General features: G+C 44.1%; 1 protein-coding gene across 1 annotated transcript; it reads left to right on the forward strand.

Annotated features, from left to right (window-relative positions):
• The first annotated feature begins 1,675 nt into the window (after positions 1-1,675).
• TRIM42 (tripartite motif containing 42) lies at positions 1,676-23,189 on the forward strand. Its single transcript, XM_010976787.3, has 5 exons — positions 1,676-2,192; positions 6,863-7,560; positions 10,250-11,073; positions 14,111-14,335; positions 22,949-23,189. Exons 1-5 carry the CDS (start codon positions 1,852-1,854, stop codon positions 23,033-23,035), a joined length of 2,175 nt encoding a protein of 724 aa, XP_010975089.1. The 5' UTR covers positions 1,676-1,851; the 3' UTR covers positions 23,036-23,189.
• Positions 23,190-23,464: the final 275 nt, after the last annotated feature.

Here is a 23,464-nt window from a genome sequence, read left to right on the forward strand (position 1 = left end):
AATGGATAATGGAGAAACAAAATGAGGTATATCCATACAATATTATTCAGCCATAAAAAAGCAAAATATTGATGCATGCACGAACCTTGAAAACATTATGCTAAGTGAAACAAACCAGATTCAAAAGACTACATATTATATAATTCCATTTATATGAAATGTCCAGAATAGACAATCTATAGACACAGAAAGTCAATTAATAGTTGCCAGGGGCTGTGGGGAAGAAGTATAGAGAGTGACAGCTACTGAGTACAGATGGCTTTCTGGAGTGATGAAAATGTTCTGGAATTAGATAGTGGTGAGAGTTCCACCATCTTGTGAACACACTAAAAACCACTGAATTATTCACTTTAAAACAGTAAGTTTAATGGTTAGTGACTATATCTCAATAAAAATTTTAATTTTTTTTAAAAAGAGGAAGACTTGCACAGATTAATGATGAAAATACATTCAGGAATGAAACTCAAAAAACTCTGTGCATGCAGAATAGAGAATAATCTCAATAAAACTCAGTTTGGAAAAACATGTGGCGGGGAAGTGTCTCTCATACAGCATTGGTGTCAGTATGAAACGGCATATTTATTTAAGTAAGCAATTTAGTAATTACAAATAAATAAATAAATAAATAAAGCACTTAAGCCTACAATCCAGAATTTTCATTTGTAGGGATCTAAAACCAACATGTGGCTGGAACAGTTAGCACTCAGCAAATGTTCTTTCTTATTATAAAGGTGATAATCATAGGGAAAGATAATATATTAGGCAATAAATTCCTGCAGCCAAAATCAGCTCCCACTTCTGCTTCTTTTTGGAAAAAAATAAGACAGTGTTTATGCCATATTATGGTATGATTATGAAATGTCTGTTCTTTTAAGCTTTGCAAGCTGTACAAAATAGAAAGCAAAATTCTGCCCTGAAATAGAAGGTCATTTCTAGACATACTGAGCATGCACTGAAAGAAGAGTTAAAGATGCTCATGTAGAGTTCCAGCCTCTTGATAAAAGGGATACAGTGGGATGGGAGGGGAGGTGGGAAGGTGGGAGGAAATGGAGCTTGAGCCTCACCCAAACCTCAGGAGGCTGCAAAAAATGCCAAGAAATAGTCAATGACTAATGCCTGAAGCCTTGTGAAAATCAGCAGTGACTATGCAGTAACGGACAAACTCAATGACTACTAAAAACTGCCTTAAAAAACCTATATCTCTCTTTCCCTTTATTTCTTTCTCCAAATAGTAATTCCTTTTATATATGGCATTATTATTTGTAAACACTGTGCTTTGTTCATCAGCTTAAGAGTTGTACTAATGCAAAAAAAAAAAAAAAAAAAAAAGCCCAAGAAGAAGAACATCATGTCCACTTTTCCAATTAATTTACACCCAGGCCTTTCAGACATACCCTGAAATCAACTTGCCCAAGTTGCAGGGAAAGCACCAAGCAAAGAGAAAGAGCTTCTGAAATCCACCCCATAACCTGAAGTGACCAGGCACAGCTAAACTTCTAGGATGCTCTTTGCACTGACACTCCTGCAGAAACATGGAGTATCTATCAGCCCACCTGCCACCACCCCCCAGATCCTACCCTCCCTCCGACCCAGTATGGTGGGATATGGTGGGGAGACAGGGATTGTGACATAAGCAAATGGCTTCAGGCTGATCTATGTAAATGCCAGCCCATGAGCTTCCTAGCAGAGACACCACCTGTGAAGGCCTCATAACAGCCAACCTCTTGCCACCTCCAAGCTGACGGCTTCATCAGGGGGAGGAGGGACCCCTCCACAGGAGAAGGGACAGCAGGATTCGGGTAGAGGAGGCATCAAGGGCCCCAGCGGGCGGGTGTCCATCATGTAGGCGCCATGGAGACCGCCATGTGTGTCTGCTCTCCATGTTGTACATGGCAGAGATGCTGTCCTCGACTATGCTCCTGTCTGTGCTGCAAGTTCCTCTTCACCTCCGAGCGGAACTGCACTTGCTTCCCCTGCCCTTACAAGGATGAGCGGAACTGCCAGTGCTGCCACTGCACCTGCTCCGAGAACCCCAACTGTCACTGGTGCTGCTGCTCCTGGGCCAATGACCCCAACTGTAAGTGCTGCTGCACGGCCAGCAGCAACCTCGAGTGCTACTACTATGAGAGCCGCTGCTGCCGCAACGCCACCATCACCTTCCGCAGGGGCCGCCTCAAGAGCATCCGCACCTCGTAAGTGCCGCGCGCCCCACACGGGCCAGGGCGGCTCAGGAAAACTAGGGGCTCTGCCGCCGGTGGGGGCAGGGCAGGCCAGCGCCCCCACCCTGGGTCCATTTCTCTATCTGAAAAAAGGAGGCCAAGGATTCGGTAGCAATTAAGTCTAGCTACAACGTCCCCATGCAAAGACATCGCATAGTCACTGTATGGTGACAGATGGTAACTAGACATCGTGGTGATCGTTTTCAAAATGTACAGAAACATCAAATCTCTGTGTTCTGCAACAGGAACTAACATAGTGTTGTAGGTAAATTCTACTTCAAAAACAAATAAATAAACCAACTCATGGGAAAAGACCAGATTTGTGGCAGAGGGTGGGAGGAGGGGAACTGGATAAAGGCAGGCAAAGGCACACACTTCCAGTTATAAGACAGACAGAGACTAGAGATGCCATGTACCCCATGACAAAGATAGCTGACACTGCTGTAGGTTCTGCATGAGAGTTAAGAGACTAAATCCTAAGAGTTGTTAGCATGAGAGAAAATTTTTTATTTTTTAATTAATTTTTTCTATTTCTTTAATTCTGTATCTATACGAGATGAGGGGTATCCACTAAACTTACCGTGATAATCACTTCATGATATTTGTAAACCAAAACATTATGCTGCAGACCTTAAACGTATACAGGGCTATATTATATCTCAATAAAACCAAGAGGAAAAAAAGAACTAAAAAGTTCTATAATCTGTTTTGCACTTGATGTAGTAATAAAAGCATATAGTCAATGGTGTTATTATTATTTTAAATACTTGTTTTTGTTTGTGTTTAAAATGTAGTAATAAAATTTACTTCAACTGTGAAAAAAAAAAAAGAATTTTGCAGCAATTAAGCATGTGTCCTAAACAGCCACTAACCAGTATAGACCTGAGTTCCAAATCCAAGCTCCCGGAGCTGTGAGCGAGTGTGGCACTCCCCTGAACCCCCACCTCTCTCACCTCTACAAAATAATAATAGCTCATACTTAGCACGTCAGCAATTTGCCAGGTACCACATGCACGACTCCAAGTAACCCTCACCCCATGCCCACGATACCAGTGAGGAAGCTGAGCTTTTGAGAGGTTGAGATGCCCAGGATCACAGAGCTAGTAAGATGCAGTCAGAATCTGAACCCAGAGTCTGTGTGCTTAACTTTAAAATGCTGTCCTGCAATATGGAGAGTGTGGTACCTGTAATGATTCAGTGGGTATGAGGATTCATATAACTTTGAAATCTGTTATGTGATAAAAATATATATATATAAATTGCTCTTCCTCTTCCTCTGGACTCTTGATATCTGCAACACTTATTAGAAAAGCAACAACTTCTACAGGCTGCTTTTGCCCCCATGGCCTGTATAACAGTTCCCAGATGGCTGTGAACTCCTGCCAGCCTTCTCTTGGTTCCCACCCAGAAGTCATGGCACTGAGGGTCTCAGTTACTCACTTAGGGCAATAACTCTCTGTGCCAGGCACTGTGTATGCTCCTCCTGCTCTGACTAAGGTGGTCTCTTTATTGCCACATGTGAGGGAAGTCTGGACTAGCAGAGGCAAACTTCCAGGGGGAAGACCAGAAAAGCTCAGCGTTCTAAGATGACAGCGTTTGGAGGGGCAGAAAAATGAAAGGCAGCTTGGAAGCCTTTCCAGGCTGGAAAAACAATTCTGCGAGCAAAGGTTCAGTGAGTTCAGGGGAAGAATATGATCTCTTGTGTGGTTCAGCACTTAGCAGATGGTTAATAAAGGTTATCCTCACTCACAGACCTCTTGCGATGTTTGCATGAATAGAGAAGCCAGGGGTAATGGATGCAAGTCCAGAAGTTCTCAGGTGCAGCCGAGTAGCATCCACACTCACACTCCTCTCTCCTCTCCACTGCCCCGTTTTCTGCGCATCAGCAATGGAGAGTCACCAAGCCCATCTCAACAGGGGAGGGATGACATGGGTGCTCTGAGAGATGCTTAGGCCAGCAGCTCCCAAACTTTGTTTTGCATTAGAATCACCTGGGTATTTTTAAACGACTGACGCCTAGCCCACATCACCTGACATTCTGATTTTATTGGTCTGGGGTATGATCTGGACATTAGAATTGTAAAACCCTCTCTTGCCCCCAAGCAATTCTAAAGTGCAGAATGGCCTGGAGGGAACAAGGAGGAAAGCTAGGGCTTGCCAGGTGATACAAGAGGAACCCAAGTACAAGGATAACAGGCCTAAATTTGGGAGGAGGCAGTCGCTGTGCAGAGGAGCAGAGGCCAGTTGTCTTAAGAAGGAAAGGCTACTGGGCCTGGTAACTGTTTTGGCATGGAACCATGGCCACTGAATACCAGGGTGCAAGCCTCAGACTTTCAGATGATGATCAGAGATATTACTGCAAGTGCCAGGAGGTTGGCACAAGGTACCCTGAGGCTCATCTTCCATATGGTCTCTCTCCTGGTTTCTGAAGCACTGCCTCCCCTGTTCTCAACACTGCATCCTGCTCAGCCTCTTGCACATCCTGCCTCACTCTGATTTCATGCATCACTCTTCACCTTACTCATCTCTTTTTCTGCCTTCCTTTTACATCTCCACCCCAGGTCCCTGGGCCATTAACACCTGTCCAATCGCCCTGCTCTCTCTTTCTCTTTACCCCACAACTCCTCCCTCCCTGCTTTCTGATTTCTCATGCTGTCTCCCTTTATACAATACCCTGATTCTCAGAGTCCCACCTTATCGAACTAGAGAAGTCCATTCAGCTAACACGTTTACAACTGCCCTGTCCGTCCAGGTGACCCCTGCGGGGCCCTGGCAGGAGAAATCAGAGGCTGAGAGAGCAGACAAGGAATGAGGCTGAGAACATTGAGGCTGGCCGGCCTGGACACCAGCATCCAAATCTCTAAGGGATGAGTTTTCCAGGTGCCTGAGATTCCACAAGGGGCACTGTCACTATAGGGCCACTGCACTCCAGCATGTCTGAGCAGCACTCTTGACTTGAGGTCTTGGCCTCAAGATCTTAACCTTGATTTTTGACTGTCTGGGCTCTGAGACCTGGGTCCTTGGCCAAGGGAATAAGGAAGGAACTGGGGCCATTTAGGGACCGTAAGAAGGCAAAAGCAAAAGAGAACACAGTTACAATGTCAACTCAGCGCCCAGACATCCTAATACAAACAGAGGAGAAGAGACGTGAATAGTCACAAACTGTGTATCTTTTTATACCTCCATCCTCATGGCTAATTCATTTATTTTCATAAACTGCTTTTGCCCTGATTGTGGCTTCTCAGGACACACACTCAAATTCTATATGCAAGCATTTACTTCATCCATAGTTCTTACAATATATGAAATCAGCCTCAGATATCAGATAAACAAAGGTTGAATACACACACACACAGTAGAAGCACACGCTTCTCACAAACTTGACCATCATTTTCCTCTACTATGAACACGGGCGGGCTAGGAGCAGAGGGAAGTCGTTACAGTGGCTATTTATTGAATGCTTATTATTTATGTTCCAGCAGTTAAGCACTTATCATGGGTTATCTCATGGAAACTATAAAAGTCTCATGAAGGAAGTAGTATTGAGAGCTCTGATTTACAGATGAGGAAACGAGGATGACAGAGGTGAAGAAACTTATCTCAAACGTGTATTTCGAAAGTGGTGCATTCCATCGTGTGCAACCTGCCCCTAGAGTCCAGCCCCTTAAGCCTTACCTAGTGGTCTGGTGGTCAGAACACACGGGTTCTAGGCTTGTCTCCGGGAAAGACTTCCTGGTGTCCTGAGAAGAACACTTTACCCATTTTCTTCTGTATTTCATTCCACATACTATAATAATGATGACGTCAGCACCCTCTAGGCAAAACCCAGCAAGAAAACGCCTGTCATTGGAGGAGATTGGATTTATTAGCCCACTGCAACCACTGAGAATATACACCATGGACAAGTGTGAGGTATCTTGGTAAAAAGGCATCAATAAGTTATAATAAAATGTAGGCTCATGTTAGGTGAGGACATAGGGGAAAATCTTCTATTGGGTATCTAAACATATCTAGCCTGTAAGGTAGGAAGAACAAAGTGGAGCCTAATGCTGTAATTGGTGAAAAGCAACAATCACCCCCTTTAACCAGGACAGGGGATATCTGGTCACTTTCGCGATTGGCGAAGGTTCCTGCCTTGGTCTCAGTTCAAAGGTCATGAAGTGGTCTTGTTTCTGCTTTGCTGCACCACAGTCCCAGAATGTCCTTGTCCACTGTGGGGGTTCTGTGATATTATTGGTGGACAAAAGAACCCCAAAACCCAGCTGACTGTGCTGAGCCAGTCCCGGCTGTTTTTCTTTTGCTCGAAAATAACAAGTAGTTGTATAGCACTTAACATATTGGAGAGAACGCTCTAAGGCCTTGCAGGCATTCAATTCAGTTTTCGTCCTCTCAAGAAACTCTACCAGGTGAGCACGAATTTTAAAATCAGGAGACAGGCAGAGAGAGGTTAATGAACTTACCCGAGGTCGCCCAGCTAAAAGATGGCGGCGATGGGGCAGCCCGTGCTCCTCCGCGCGGCACAGCCCACGCTCAGCCGCATCACTCCGCTGTATCGCTCCGCCGTGTCACTCCGCAGTGAGGCTCCTTTCAGAGGGAGAAACGGGGCCTGCCTCCTTAAGTCCCGTATTTGCTTCCCTTTTCAGCTCCAAGACGGCTCTGCGCATTGGGAGCAGCGACACGCAGCTGGAAGAGGTGAAGGTGATGCCGGCGAACAGCAACCTGGTCAGCCACTTGTCGTGTCCCATCTGCAGCCGGCTGCGCCTGCACTCCTTCATGCTGCCCTGCTACCACAGCCTGTGCGAGAAGTGCCTGCGGCAGCTGCAGAAACACGCCGAGGTCACCGAGAACTTTTTCATCCTCATCTGCCCCGTGTGCAGCCGCTCGCACTGCATGCCCTACAGCCACAAGATGCAGCTGCCCGAGAACTACCTGCGCGGCCGCCTCACCAAGCGCTACATGCAGCAGCACGGCTACCTCAAGTGGCGCTTCGACCGCACCAGCGGGCCCATCGTCTGCCAGGTCTGCCGCAGCCAGCGCATCGCCTACAAGCGCTGCATCACCTGCCGCCTCAACCTGTGCAACGAGTGCCTCAAGACCTTCCACTCGGACGTGGCCATGCAGGACCACGTGTTCGTGGACACCAGCACCGAGGACCAGGACGAGAAGATCTGCATCCACCACCCGTCCAGCCGCATCATCGAGTACTGTCGGAATGACAACGAGTTGCTCTGCACCTTCTGCAAGACCTCCTTCCACAATGGCCATGACACCGTCAGCCTCATCGATGCCTGCTCTGAGAGGGCCGCCGCGCTCTTCAGCGCCATTGCCAAGTTCAAAGCAGGTCGGGGTCCCTTTCTCTCCCTCCACAACTCCCAGCCCTGAACTGATGGGGAAGGTAGTTTGGGGCATTCTGTTTAGTGAGAGCCTTACCTCCACCTGGTGGAACCGTCCAAGCCCTGGGAGACACTGAGCGAGGCCACAAGTCGGTGGCCTGGTATCCACACCTGGCAATTTCCACCAGCCACTTAAGCTCCCTGTGCCTTAGTTTTCTCATCTATAAAATGGAGACAAGAGTAGTAACTCCCTCACTGGGTGGTTGTACGGATTAAATGAGTTACTCTGTGGAGCATGCAAAAAACTATCTTAGCACATAATGAGTAGATGAAGATTCCATAATCTCAGTTATCATCTTTATGACATTGGTCCTCATTTTCCCCTTTGGAGAATGAAGAGTTTGATCCTATTATATTCCTAAGTTCTTTGAGCCTTTCTAAGGTGTTTTGCTACTAAAGTTGGATTTCTTCAGTATCTTCCCATTTTGCAGGGGGAAGGAATTAAGTCACTGTTGAACGTTACCTCAGTTTAAGATTTTCCCCAACTGATTTTTCCCCAGAGTTGCAAACAACAAAGTAAATAAACTAGTAACAAATACATAATAATGAGAAAACTCAGAAATAGCCAATAATGTTCTAGTCAACAGCTTGTTTTTCCTCTGCACGTGTGCTCATGGTTATTTTATATGGGCTACATACCATACAGTTGTAGATTCTATAAGGGAAACTGACCCAAGTTTCCATAATGGAACCCAGTGCAACAATGTTTTACAGGGTTCAGAAAGGAGCCAACTAATTTCTGGGTATATATATCCACTGGGTTAGACTCGAGGATCTCAGAGATCCTTTTAGGCTCTTTGCCCCTGGGAATAGCCCTAGGCCTTTTAGAAGAATTATGTCTAATCTGCTCAATAATTTTACAGTACAGGTATTAAAATTCCCTCTATGGATAAGACAACTGGGATTCCAAGAAGTAACTGGCACAAGGCCTTTAGTAAATGGCTGACTCAGTCTCTCTGACTCTAAAGCCCATGTTAGTTCCACAACATTCATTTGACAACTTACTCTGTTAAACAATGACCAGAATCTGAAGACAGAGAGACTGAAAAATAACACCACCACCGCCGCTTAGGATATTGCTCTAAGTGGTGGCCTAGAGTCACGTGACCAAAGTGCACCAGATCAGCCCAGCCTCCCCCGTGTCAGATAGTTTAGTGTCCATACAGACATGCCTGAACAGATGACAAAGGGGCAGCTGTCCCTGAGCTGCACAGAAAGGTCCCATGGGACACAGAGATGGGTCAGAGGCTACGTCCCCCAGGACCTCTCACCAGCATGAATATTTCAGGAAAACACTGATTCTCAATTGCCCCAAACCTGGGAACTTTATTTGTCAGTTGATATTTATTCAGTTTGGGAACACCACCAGGAAGCCCCTATATTGAAGAAAACCTACAGGAGCCACATTGCCAGGCCAGTGGAGGCCCCACTGGTTCCTAGAGGGTTTTCTTAAGGGAGGACCCATGGCCTGAGCTTGGCTGGATTCTCCAGAGCCTCAGCATGGGGAAGGGGCTGTTGCCTGCAGCCTTCTGGGGGCTCCGGGCAACCCTAGGAAGCCTGGGTCTTTAACACAGGAGAAACCTAGGATAGTTTTCTCAAAGTCCAGGACACCTAAAAGCCAGACATTGAAGTTTGATTCAGGGTGAGGGGACATCAGTACAAATTCCAGAGGGCCCAGCAGTAGGGAAGGAGCCATCTTCATGGCATATCCATTCAGATATAGGCAAAGAATTTAGCTGGTCCATTCTTGTTAAAAAAAAAATTTTTTTAACCAGGGTTCAAACTTGCTCTTAAGAATTCAATTCACTTTCTGGGGAAGGGCTAGAAATCTGCACTGTTAACAGATCTCCACGTAATTCAAAAGCAGGTGATCTGAGAAGACACTTTGAGGAACTCTGGGCCCTGGAGGGAAGACTCAGTTTGGGTTGGTGTTTAAAGCTGCAGTGTCAACCTCAGGTGCTCAATGGGACTAGTGGGGAGCTTGACTAGCAACTGATGCCTGAATCCCATCCCCACAGAAGTACAAGCTAAGTAGTGAGGGTTTTTCAAAAGCTCCCATGTGATTCTTTTTTTTTTTTTTTAAAGTACGTGTCAAAGAGCAGTCCCAGAGAAGGGGAACTTGGCTGACTTGCCGCTGTTATCACCGGCTGGGTTTTGGTGAAGGAGGCAAGAGGACATTTAGAAATAGTCATCAGAAATTTAGTTCTTTCTCCCACCCCTGCCAAAGCTTAGCTTTCACACAGGGATAACCCATCACTTTGTGACATCATCTCTTCTCAAGTCCAATTTGCTGACAAATGAAGTCTGGTGGAAACTAATATCCAGGGTGGCCTTGAACTTCCAACTTTAGACGCAAGGCCACAACAGGAATTACTGTTACAAGATAAAGTATGCCAGGGAAGGATGACTGTTATATCTGAGGGAGGTATTAGACCAGGGGAAGAGAGGGGTGTATGGAACAAGGCCACGTTCACTTTATAAACCTATGCTTGCATCTTTCAGCCCAGCTACGAGCGGCCTCCCTCCCTTCCACCCACATCTTTGGATCCCAAGTTAGTTTGCCCCAGTTTGCCACTGGCTGTGACATGTAGGGAAATGAAACATTTAACTGAAATAACTGACTTGGTTGTTTTGCAGTCAGATACGAAATTGATAATGACCTCATGGAATTCAACATTTTAAAAAATAGCTTCAAAGCTGACAAGGAGGTAAAGCGAAAAGAGATCAGAACTGGATTTCTCAAGCTGCGCAGCATTCTCCAGGAGAAAGAGAAGTCCATCATGGAGCAGATAGAGAACCTGGAAGTGTCCCGGCAGAAGGAGATTGAAAAATACGTGTACGTCACCACCCTGAAAGTGAACGAGATGGATGGCCTGATCGCCTACTCCAAGGAAGCGCTGAAGGAGACGGGCCAAGTGGCGTTCCTGCAGTCAGCCAAGATCCTGGTGGACCAGATCGAGGACGGCATCCAGAGCACCTACAGGCCCGACCCGCAGCTCCGGCTACACTCCCTGAGCTGCATGCCCCTGGACTTTGCTGAGCTCTCCAATGCCATCCATGAGCTCTTCCCCACAGGACCCAAGAAGGTGTGCTCCTCGGGGGACTCCCTGCCATCCCCCTACCCCCTGCACTCAGAAATGATGATCGCCAGGAAGGTCACTTTCAGCGCCCACAGCTTCGGCAACCAGCAGATATACCAGCGAAGCTCCTCCCTGTTGTCCTTCAGTGCCCCCGGCTGTGAGAAGACCAAGATGGGTCTAGAGGCCTATGGGCGAGCCCAGTCGGCCTCACCTGCCAAACCCACAGACGGCCTCTACACTTACTGGAGCGCAGGGGTAGAAAGCCAGCCTATGCAGAACAGTGGCAGCTTCCACAACTGGTACTCATTCAATGATGGCTCTGTGAAGACCCCAGGCCCAATTGTTATCTACCAGACTCTGGTGTATCCAAGAGCTGCCAAGGTAAGAAAGGCTCTGGGCCCCGTGGGGAAGATGGGAGGGTGTGGGCTATGGAGGTAGGTAGTTGGGAAAGACTGCACTTACTTCTTTGACCTCTAGGGTCTGGTCATTCAGATCTGTTTCTCTGGACTCTTTGTGGTCAGCCCATTCCAAAGGGGTACATTTCTGAAATCTTAAGTTGCCCAAGATTGGCATAAACTAAATAATGTATTTAACTCATAGACAGAAATACATCTGAAAGCCCCAACTCCACTTCAAAGGCAGCTTCTCTCTTGAAAGAGAACACAATTTGGGAACGAAATTAATTTGAGGAGACTCCTGGAGAGGGTAATATTTCCCAAAAGGAAGTCTGTAGCAGTAGACAGAGCACAGAAACTGGAATTAGAAATGCAGGCTCCATTATTTATCAGTTGTGATTCTTCTAAATTGCTACTTTTTCTAGAGAAAATATCCAGACTCATCATGATTTGGAAAGATTAGGATAGTCCTCAGTGGAATTCCAATTCTTATCTCCCAAGATTCAGCTTTTTTGGGGTGTGAAGGGGTGTGGCTCTCTTACAGACCTCTACAGCTGCCTTCACTCAGCATCAGCGAATATGACTCTTCCTTGACCTTCTTGACCTAACATAACCAAATGGCCCTTCCCTTAACATTCCTTTCAAATCCAACTCAACCTAAATTGAATTGTTTATAGAATGGTTTATTAAAGTTCACAGAGAGGAGAAAAAATATTCTATTAGAGCATCTCTTTCGTCCTTTTGGGGTTCCCTATAGTAACATCCCCCAAGCCAGCTCTTGGCCTGCATCCAAGCAGTGGATCCCATCTTTTGCCTCGATGGTCTGAGAACACTCACAAAGACTTTTAGCATCCTGAAAGCTTATACTAGTGGTTCTCAAACATTATGCACCTGGGGATCTTGTCAAAATGCAGATTCTGCTTCAGTGGGTCTCACCGGGGCCTGAGATTCTGCACTTCTAACAAACTTCCAGGTGTTGGCATCACTGGCAGGCTGCAAACCACACATCAGTATCAAAGGTCTAAAAATAAGAAAATGAAAGGCAGACACTGACCAAGCCTTACTTTTATTTTCTCTCAAAGCATCATAATCTATGTTTTGGCATCTATAATTAACTCCAAGAATTACGTTGTGTTGCAAGGTAGAACATGCCCTCCCATAGGCTGTCAAACACCACAAAGACACTGCTGTTCACATAACAGACACTCACAACATTTCCAAATGATTCCAGATCAGCCAGGCCTGCAGTATATGTGACATTATCTCAGGAATGGCATTAGGTCTTATCTCCACACAACTCGGACTTCTTGGGAAGTGGGCAGGATTTTGCTCTGGGGGAAGGACTGGTGATATGTGCTCTATACTTGGGCTTGGAGAACAGTCACCTTATGCCACCTATTAATGGTCCCTTGATGAGCTCAAGAAAGGAGCCTACACAGAAAACCCAGTCAAGTCATTGACTCTCAAGATAGAACAACCAAACCTACTGCCCAACAGCGGTATCTGATGTACAAATATCATTGACCCCAATTTCAGGATCATGGGACAGAATTCTCACAGGAATCATAGTGCTCAGTGATACAGAAGATGAAATTTGTTTTGGCATCTCTCTCAAGTTTTGGCTGACTAACAGCCCTCTTTTAGCCTAGGAAATATTCTTAAAGTTAGTCTTAAACTTGTCGTTATATATCTTAAAAATCCTAAAGAGTTTTTTATAAAAATTTTATTTTATTTCTAAAAATCTTTCCTAAGGAAGTGATTAAAAATTCAAATGAAGATTCATGCCCAAAAGTGTTCGTTGCACCATTATTTATTAGAGTGTGGAATTAGAAACAACTTAAATGCTCAACTATAGAAAGAGTAAATCAGTTATTGGGCAGTTATTAAAATGGTGCTTTACTGAATCTTTAATGATATAGAGAAATAAATAAAATGTAATAACTGAAATAAAGCAGGAATCAAAGCAATATAACCCAAATTATATATATGTGTGTGTGTGTGTGTGTGTGTGTGTGTGTGTGTGTGTGTGTGTGTGTGTGTATTCCAAAATTGGAAACAAATAATGCATTATTACCTGAATTGTGGGATTGTAAGCGGTATTTATTTTCTTCCTTCCCTTTTATTTTGTATTTTCCAAGTATATATTTTTAAATGAGTATGTTTTGATAATCAGGAAAAAAATGTTAATTTTTATTCATAAGTCATACAAATGTATAAAGTTTTGAAAGTATAAATATGTAAAATAAGTATAAATTATATAAATCCATACAAACTTTAACTTTTATATATTTATAAGAGTAATTATAAATTAATTTTATACAAAATATCATTTAAATGTATTAAAATTTAAATAAAGCATTCAACATCTGTTTCAAAATGTAATTACTATAAAATATTTATATGGCAGGCACAATCTGCCAATTGACACTTGTTAATTTATCTTTTCCCAAGAGGTGACATTTTATGCTTTGAGTGTGAACATATATTCTCCATCACTTGGATAAGTCATTTCACCTCTTTGGGACTCTTACTTCCTTGTGTATAAAATAGAAGGTTGAAATAGATACACTTTCCAACCTCTAGTAGTCTGTGGTTCCATTGGAATTGCTCAATGGAAATTTCTGAGCCTAGACTGTAAAACGGGATAAGAAAATCCTCCATCCAGGGAGCTGTAAGGACCAAATGAGTTGTCTGACACAGAATGTGCTGCATAATAGCTGTTCAATAAATGGCAGCCACTTTGGTCAATGGTGTCAGGAAGACAGCGGGAACCTCCATGTTGATGGACAGGAACAGAAGCCAGAGGAGCATTCTTCTGTTTTTGAAACTCATTGCAAGCATCAGGTCAGGCCTTATCATGCTGCCTTTTAAGACCACACAAGGTCCAACTCAAAGTCTTCAGCAGCTAGAGGGGATGAGTCAGTTTGAACTCACCTCACAGATAGTCATGACACAGATCTTCATGGGGAAGAAAGCTGAATGGTGTGTGCTCGTACCCCAGTGACACATCCATTTCTTCCTAGGTTTACTGGACGTGCCCAACAGAAGACGTGGACTCTTTTGAGATGGAATTCTACGAACTCATTAATTCCCCTCCTAACAATGTGAGGACAGAGCTCTGTGGACAAATTCGGGACATAATGCAGCAGAGTCTGGAGCTGCACAACCTGACCCCCAACACTGAGTATCTGTTTAAAGTGAGAGCCATCAATGATAATGGTCCTGGACAATGGAGTGACGTCTGCAAGGTACCGTGCGTGCTGTTTCTTAGACACATTTTCTTGATCAGCTCTGGATGCAGCTCTGTTAGGATGATCACAAGATCATGGAACCCACCATATGACTTCTCCCCTAATCCCAGAAAGCTTGTTAACTCAGAGCCAAAGACAGGGTCCCTGGCCTCAACCAACTTTGCAAATGAGGCCTGAAAATCGTCAGTTCAGTTTGATTCCAAAAACATTTGTGCCAGGTATTGTATTAAGATGTAAAGGTTCAGCGGAATTCTTGCCTTCAAGGAGCTATTTTATTTTTTATTTGTTTTATTTATTATTATTTGTTTACTAGACTTTGAGGTCTAGTAAACAAATAATTGTGATGTGAGAAGGACAAAAACAGAATTAAGTATTAGCCTCAATGATGACTCACAGCAAGGAGAGGGCATCAGAGTTAACAAATATGAATTCAAGACAAATACAATGAAGAGTTTTTTAGTGTTAGTATGTCCCATGAAATATTTAGGACAGACTTATATTAAGAAAAATGTATTTGTTGTTTAGCTGAAAGTCAAGGAATAACCACTGAGCAAGTCAGGATGGACTCCAAAAAAAGAAGGGACAAGATTATCCTGGTCTTCTTTGTGATGCAAGGCTGATTCTTCTTTATATCCCCAGGGGATGTACATTCATGTGTATAATTTTCTTCATATTCAAAGGAGAAAGGGAAGAAAAATATCAAGACTGTCCAGAGCTATCTTACTGTACAACCATGATGGTGTGTTCTTAGGAATCAGAGTAGATTATGTCTTAATCGGGGATTCTTTAGAAGTAAAGAGAATAAGCCCATTCATTTCAGCTTTTGAAAAGGTAAATTTATGCTACAGAGAGAGGGGAGTCTCATGAGACCGCTTCCAGACGGGACATCCATCTGATACCCAAGAAGGCGGGAAGGCCATCAGTTTCTCTCAGTCTCTCAGTCAACGTCTCTCTCTCTACTCCCTCCCTCTCTTTCTCTCCCACACCCCCTCCTTCCATCTCTGCCTCTCTCTGACTCTGCACCATTTTCAGCTAGCGCATCATTTCTACCTCCCCTAAATCCAGCTTGTGTGTGGTTTGGGAGGTTCTTGGCCCAACCTCTGTGTAACCAACACAGTCTGACTAGCTTAACATTCTTTGGCTCTGCTCAGATGTCTGCAGAAGAGACTCTAATTGGCTGCTGCCTCTAGTGATAAAGGGAAGCAGGGGTAGGGAGGGGCAGGATAGTGCTGGTGGTCTGTGAGGGTGGGGCTCTCCACTCCATCCTGATGCTCTGCTTCTGGGGCCCAGCACCCCGTGCACTCCCTCCTCCTCCCCGGGGGCCAGACGCTCACATGGGAAGGAAGTGGAATGAGAGAGCCACCTGGCTGCTCCTCCTGTTAGACCCAGCCAGGTACCTGGGCAGTCAGTTACCCCAGAGCCCAGTTCCTGTTGCTACCCTTCTCTGCAGAGCCTGGACCACCCACAGGTGCTCCCATGTTTGGCAGCATGTCCTTTTGACTATGGATTCTTCCTTCAATCTAATTCCATCTGCCGTCTCATTTTTTAGAAATTCCTCAGAAACGTCTTGCCCATGAAGGGTACCCAGTGTTGTTACTAATTTTTTTATTTGTATCTTACGTCATTTTTAGATGCTAGGGGCAAGAATGGTGTCTACAAGACACTGACGTATGTCAGCCTTTCTCAGGTGAATATGTTATCATCTCTGTTTAACTCTGAACTCCTTGAAAACAAAATTTGTGTCCAATTCATCTTTCTTTCTCCCACAGTGCTTACCACAGCACTGTGCATATAGCAGGTTCTTAATGGTTATTGAATGAATACATGAGTGAAAATGTGACCAAACAAATGAATATATGAATAAATGGCTGAATTAAAGAGTGAAGAAATAAACTGATAAATAAAATTAATGACTACAAAGTACTATAAGATGCCTGAAAGCTGTTAAGTGTTTTTTACAGTCAATCAAGAAATAACATTCCCCCTGAAATTGTGTTTATGCGATTAGTTTGCCCTCCCTATAAGGGAAGGAAACTCATTCCAGTTTCTTTGCTTTTTAACACAATTTCTAAATGAGCAGAGCACTAATTAATGAGGTTTTCTGGAAGCTTCATTTTTATCTGACTCCCAGAGCTGCAATATAGATTTTTCCTTCAGAAGTAATTCTTCCTCCCTCTTTGTGATGATATTAGCATTCCAGAGGAAACTCAGCTTTCCTTAACATTTGTCATGATTTGCATAAGTAAAGGCTTCAATAGCAAATGAAAATAAGATGGTGTGTCTGAATGACATTTATAAAGCTTCATAAAAGTAATGACTTTAGCGCTTTCCTATAAAATCGAAATATTTTTCCTTTGGCATCCGTTGTACGTAGGTATTCCTGAAAGGTTTCATTTAAAATGCAATGATGAGACAACAGGATCATTTCTTATCCAAAATGCAATATTTCCATCTTACAGACTTTCTTGGAAAGGCAGTAAAATAATACCATTTCTGTTTGATTTTCATAGTCTGTGGCTTGTTGATTTTTTTAAGGGATTTCATTTGAAGTAAAATACACAGAGCATGAAAATTAACTTTAACATTTTTTAAAGGTCCCATTTACTGAAGGCAGACTCTGTGTCAGACACTGTATATTCAGTGTCACTGATCATCCCAGCCTCTCGGAAGGCAGGGCGTTATTGCCTCCATTTTACAGATGAGGAAACTGAGGCTCAGAGAGGGAAGGTGTCTGGCCTCATGTAACCTGAAGTTGTTGACTGACCTGCCTAGGTCTCATCTAAGGCAGGAGCTCTTTGTCCCCTGCACCATAATCAGATGCAGCTAAGAACTGGGCAGGGTGGGTGGGCTCAGCCTTGCAGACCTGACACCACACTCTGGGAGAACTGTCAAAGCCAGTATCAGTGAGAGTGGGACTTTTTTTTTTTTTTTTTTTTTTTGAGAGGCAAGATCATGCATTGGGAAGGGCAGCAGACTTGGGCGGGGGTACTTGGGTCCAAGCCCCAACCTCACTAGGCAGCACGGTCAGTGAGGACAGGCATCCTGCTGGCCTCACTCACCCCTCTTGCCTCCCGGTCTCCAGCTAAGAGCTTCTAACATCCAAGAGCCTCACTGATATTTTGGAAGGAATGGAGAAATGTGTTTTTAGGCAAATCACATACCTTGTGGCCTCAGTTTCTCCTCCTGCTCTTCCTCTAGTCCTCAGTGTACCTGCTGGCCATCGTCCCCAGCTATTTCTGAAAATAGCTTCCTGACTTCAATGTTCTCCTTTTGACTTTAAATCTCCACTAACTGCCAGGAAGGCTTCCCACGTCAAATCTAACTTTCCATCTGTGCATTGGTTTCCTTTTGCTGCTGTAACATATTAGTAGCTTAAACAATACAAACTGATTTACTATCTTACAATTCTGGAGATCAGAAATCCAGGGTGTGAGCAAAGCTGTGTTCTTTGTGGAGGCCGTAGGGGGGAAATTCATTCCCTTGCCTTTCCCTGCTTCAAGCAGCTGCCCGTGTTCCTTGGCTCATGGCCTCTTCCTCCGTGTTCAAAGCCAGCAGCATTAGGCTGAGTCCTCACACCGTCATCTCCTTGGTTCTCTTCGGCCTCCCTGTTCCACTCGGAAGGACTCTTGTGACTACATTGGGTCCATCTGATGACTCGGAAGACTCTCCCTATCTTAAAGGCAGCTGACTAGCAACTTAATTCCCCTCTGCCATGTAACATAACGTATTCACAGGTTCCTGGGATTAGGACATGGACATCTTTGGGGGGCCATGATTCTGCCTACCACAATTTATAAACCAGATGTCCCAGGGTACAGCAGATCTGGAGGTAAATATTCAGGCCCCAGAATAGTCACAAACTGGTACCATTCTGGGTCTTTCTCTATAGCTCTTCAGGAAATGCACCAAGCCTTGCCCCCCACCCATCCTCTCAAATTCCTTCTCCATCTGTACTGGGTCCCACCGCCCAAGGGTGTGTCTCACGTGTGCTCTGGAAGTAGTCTTGCCAGCTACCCTGAGCATCTGCAGCTGCGCCCCCTTCCTGCTCAGGCATCTTACCATGGTTTCATGAAATCCCCCTACTGGTTTTAATTCTGTCCCTACTGCAGACACTCTGCCTTAGTCAGAGACATGCATCTTCAGGGGTTGGGGTTAGAGGACCATCTGAGTGACCGACACTATTCTACATTCAGAATAACTACCACACACCTAACTGGACACCCACCCACAAACTCACAGTGACCCCCTGCCCTGAAACAAAATCAAAATGGCTTGCATTCTCTCTCACTCCTTAGAATTCATTCTTTTCCAAAGGGCTCCTTGATCCTTCATGTAAGTAGAACCCTAGGTGCCTTCCTACTTGCCCTGTAGGTAGGTTTGAACCCTGGAGTGAATATAATTTAAGCTCAAGCTGGACCTCATACACTGAAGGTTGAATTAGACACCTCAGGTCTGACTAATGACCAACATTGGTCTATGCAAGGCCCTTTTTGTGGCTATATGTTTGTCCTCCTTTGTGAGCATTCCTCCCTAGGTCTCCAGTCTAGTATGTTTTATTTGTATCGTGTTGCTTTTATGTGTTCCTACATAGTATGTATCATTTTGAATGTGATAATTAATCCTCACCAATAGTATTGTGTTACATAACTTACTTTATGTCTTATCTGCTTTCCCTGAACACTGCGTTTTTATGATCCATCCATGTTGTTAGGCACATGTGGTCCCTTACTCCTAATGCCGCCTCATCCTTTCCAGCGTGCATCTGCCCGCCACATTTTACCTGTCTGCTCAGCCAGTGTGGACACCCACGTGACCTCCAATAATGCTGCAGTGAATGCCTCACTCATGACATTTTGTGGGTGGGAGGTGTGTGGGAATCTCTCTGGGACACTGTGTTAGTTTGCTAGGGCTGCCCATCAAGATGCTACAGAGTAGGCAGCTTGAACAACAAACATTTGTTTTCTCACAGGTTTGGAGGCCAGGAGTCCAAGATCAAGGTATTGTGGGTCTGCTTTCTTTTGAGGCCTCTCCCCTTGGCTTGCAAACGTCTGCCTATTCCCTGTGTCCTCGCATGGCTATTTCTCACCCGAGCGCATCTCTGTTGTGTCTCTCTGTGTCCAAATTTCCTCTTCTTATAAGGACAACAGACAGGTTGGATTGGGGCCCACCCTAATGACCTGATTTTAACTTAATCACCTCTTTAAAGGTCCATTCTGAAGTACTGGGAATAGGATTTCAGCACTTGAATTTTGGGAGGACACAGGTTAGCCCTCGTCAGATACATACCATGAGTGAAACTGCTGGGTGGCAGAGTGTGTGCGTGCTTGTTCTGACTGCATGCGTGTACACTTACATAAGGAACGAATGAGGGCCTCTATCCTCAGCCCTGCCTGCATTTGGCATGATCCAGCTTTCTACTTTTTCGCTAGCCCAACAGGTATAAAGGGCTATCTCCTCATTGTTTAAAATTTCATTTCATATGCTTGTTAGTTTTCAGGATTTTTCTCTTCTGTAAATAGCCTGCTAAATATCTTTTGCCCATTTTTCAATTGCATTTTTCTTTTTCTAGGAGATTTGCAGAATGACCTTATATATTCTAGATAATGGTTTTAGACATCGCTAATATCGTCTCTATTCTGACATTTGTCTGTTAACTTTGTTCATCATGTACTTCATGAAATAGGAGAAGGCTTCAATTTTGATGTGATCAAAGCCATCAGTTTATTTTTTTTTCATGGTTTTACCTCTAAAAGTTTTGTTTAAAAAGTCCTTCCTTAGGCTTAGATCACAGAGATAATCTTCCACATATTCTTTCATAAACTTTAGTTTCACCTTCAAATTTAGAACTTAAATCCATCCAGAGTCTGCCTTTGTATGTAGTGCTAAGTAGAGATGGACTTTTTTGGCCATCTAGTGGGTAGGTTTTCCCAACATCATCTCCCAAGCAGTGTCCTCTCCGTTAGAATATAATAAAGGTGCCACTCTGACCTTGTATTAAATTGCTATATATTTAGGGGTGTGTCTCTAAGCTCTGTTGTAGCCCACTGGTCTGTCTGTTCTTATGTCAAAACCACACCAGTTTTATTGTTGTTTAACCTCAGCTTTGTGCTATGTCTTAATGAACTGCTAAGGTAAGCCTACCCATTACCCCTCTTTCTTTTTTAAGGTTTATTTAATCATAGAAATGTATTCCCTCCTGTAAATTTTGGAGTAAGTAAGTGGAATTCCTTTAAAAAATTCCAGACACTGAGGCACTGAGTTTCTAATTTGGAGACAACGTTTTTGGAATATGTCTGGCTTTTACTCAGATCATCTCCTGTGTGCTTTACTAGGTCTTTTAAGTCCTTCTCATAGAGGCACTCTAGGTTCCTAGTTAAACCAGGCATTTTACAAACTTAGTTGATATTATTAACGTTATTTTATATTTTATTATATTTTCTAATGTATTGCTGGTTTAGAATAAGAACGACTGGTGTTCATAGGTTAATTTTGATTCCAGCAATCTCAATAAACTCAGCTATTCTGAGAGTCTCTCTGTTGATTCTGCTTGGTTTTCTGGGCACGTGATCCTTTCATCTATAAATAATGACAGTTTCATCTCTTTTCTTACAATTCTTGAACCTCTCTTTCTTTTTCTTTCCTTATAGCTTTGGCCAGGGCTACTGGTGCTACAAAAATGGTGGCTGTGAGAGTTGATATCCTTTTCTTATTCCTGATCCTAATGTTTCCCCATTGAGCTATGATAATTTTTTAATCTAGTTTTTCTGATGTATAATCCTTATTAAATTAAGGAAACTTCCTTCTACTAAATTTCTGAGAACTTATGCAACCTTATGGATTTTTTGTATTATTTGAGATAATCATGATTTTTCTCCTTTAGGCATTAATGAAATAAATTACATTGATTTTTCTGATGTTAAACTCTATTTGCATTCATGGAATAAACCCTATGTGAGCATGATGTAGTATGTTTTAATATTCTTGGTTTTAGTTAGCTCATTTTATTTTGGATTATTGCATCTATGATCATAACATGAAGCAGACCTTTGCTTCTATTGTTTTTATCTGGTTCTGGAATCAGTATTTTACTAGCTTGATAAAATGAGCTAGGAAACTATTGCTCTTGTCCTATTTTCTAGAACAACTCTTTCTTACAAGTTTGTTAGAATTCATTTGGAAAACCATCTCAGCTTTTTGGACAGGGAAGGGGATTTAGAACTCCCATTTCAATTTCTTTGGTATCTCAAGTTCTGCTCTCTGTTTCTTCTGTCCTGTTTCAGTCTGATCCTCTTGTTCATAGATACCTCAATCCCCACTGCCCCATTCACATGTTTCACTCAGTCTTTACCTCTGGAGATCCTGCCTATACTTTAAAGCAGAACTTTAATCTCTATTTTTATGAGTCAATTTCCAACCCGGCACAACACTGTTATCCCTTCCTCATTGCCCCCGATAGCTCTGGGTGTACATCTTACACATTTATATCACCCTTGCCAGGGTTATCTCTATGTGCTATTTCCATTTTTATCCAGCAATGTCATACATAAAACATGATCTCTACCTTGCATGAAGCCCTGTTTTCTCTAAAACTAAAAATAAATTTAGTAAAACTAGAGAGCATAATAGTAATATGTGTCTATTTTTTGCCCTTTCTCTTTGAATACAAACATTAAAAGTTAGAAGCTTTGTGCATAGAGACTTTGTACAAACATTGTTCTTCATCATCCAAACTGCATCCCCACCCCATCTGCCCTACGAAGTCCTGCCTGATTCATCTAGACAGAGCTCACTGCTCTAGGCAGCTGTCTTACATACCTGGATCTCAACCTCAGTCCCTAAATTCCTCCTCAGTAATGTGTATTGGAGGGAACAGGAATGCTGGCAGACCTGAGATGTGGGGAAATCCACCACCTTCCAGGTAAGGCGTGGAGATCCACATCTAAGCTGAGCTGGTGCGACTTCTAGGAGGGTCCTGCTACCCATTGCAACCTGCCTGTTCTAGGTAGCACTGACTATTCACTGTGATCAGGGATAGTATGAAGCCGCAAAGAGAAACAAATGGCAGGTGTATAAACTATGGTTCTATTTACCTTTCATTCACTTTTCTAAGAAATTTGTCTTTACCATAATGTTGGAATTACAGAGATGAAAGACTGTCATTTCCCCTACACCCCAGTCAAGGTGCTCACAGTCTGGTAAGAAAATCAAACACACTAGCTGAAATCTACACACAATAAGAGCTGTGCCAGAAGCAACTTCCAGGGCCTGGGGGAGGCCCCGGGGGCTACTCTCTGGTGAAGCCCACCTGGGGTCACAACCCTAACATAGTCATCAGCACTCAGTCCCATGAGCTGCCTTAGGGAAGTGGGACCTTTTCTGTGAAATTCCAACCCCACCACATATTAGCTGTGGGACTTTAGGAAAGCTGCCCTGTCCTTCTGAGCCTCAGGTTCTCCATCTATAAAATGGGGTCAACAGCCCCTGCCCCCGAGGTGGTCGACATGAGACACAAAGGAGATGATGTGTGGTGTCCGGCCCGCAGCAGGGGCAGGCTCCCCGGAGCTGCTGTCTCCCTGTGGCTGGTGCCATGGCTCTCTGCTTCTGTTGCAGGTGGTGACACCGGACGGGCGAGGGAAGAACCGGGCTAAGTGGGGCCTGCTGAAGAATATCCAGACCGCCCTCCAGAAACGCTTCTGAGCCGCCGCAGAGCAGGCAGCAGCCTCAGAGACACACCACAGAATAGGCAGATACAGACACACACGTACGTATATGTATTTTTCTCACCACGGTCTTCAAGGAGGTTGTAGACGATGTTCCCGGGACCTCTGAGCCATTTCAGCAGGAGTCTGCTAAGAGCTAATAAAAGGAGATGCCTGATGTTGTGGCTTGCTGTTTGTTCATTAAATTGAAACTAAGATGCAGAACTGTCAGCCAGTTGCTCTGTTCCATTAGCTGAGGCCTCACCCTCGGCTCGGAATTCTGAGGTGTTTTGTATGCCACGGTGTTGATTAAAACAGAGGGGCACTCTCTTTGCCGTCAGGCCCCCGGGTGTGTGCTTTTACCCTGGTCTAACTAGCAGTCGGTGTTGGGGCACGTCACAGATGGATGGGGAGCTCATGCCCCCAC

This window comes from Camelus dromedarius, chromosome 2 (genome assembly GCF_036321535.1).
Source record: "Camelus dromedarius isolate mCamDro1 chromosome 2, mCamDro1.pat, whole genome shotgun sequence".
Lineage (NCBI taxonomy): Eukaryota > Metazoa > Chordata > Mammalia > Artiodactyla > Camelidae > Camelus > Camelus dromedarius.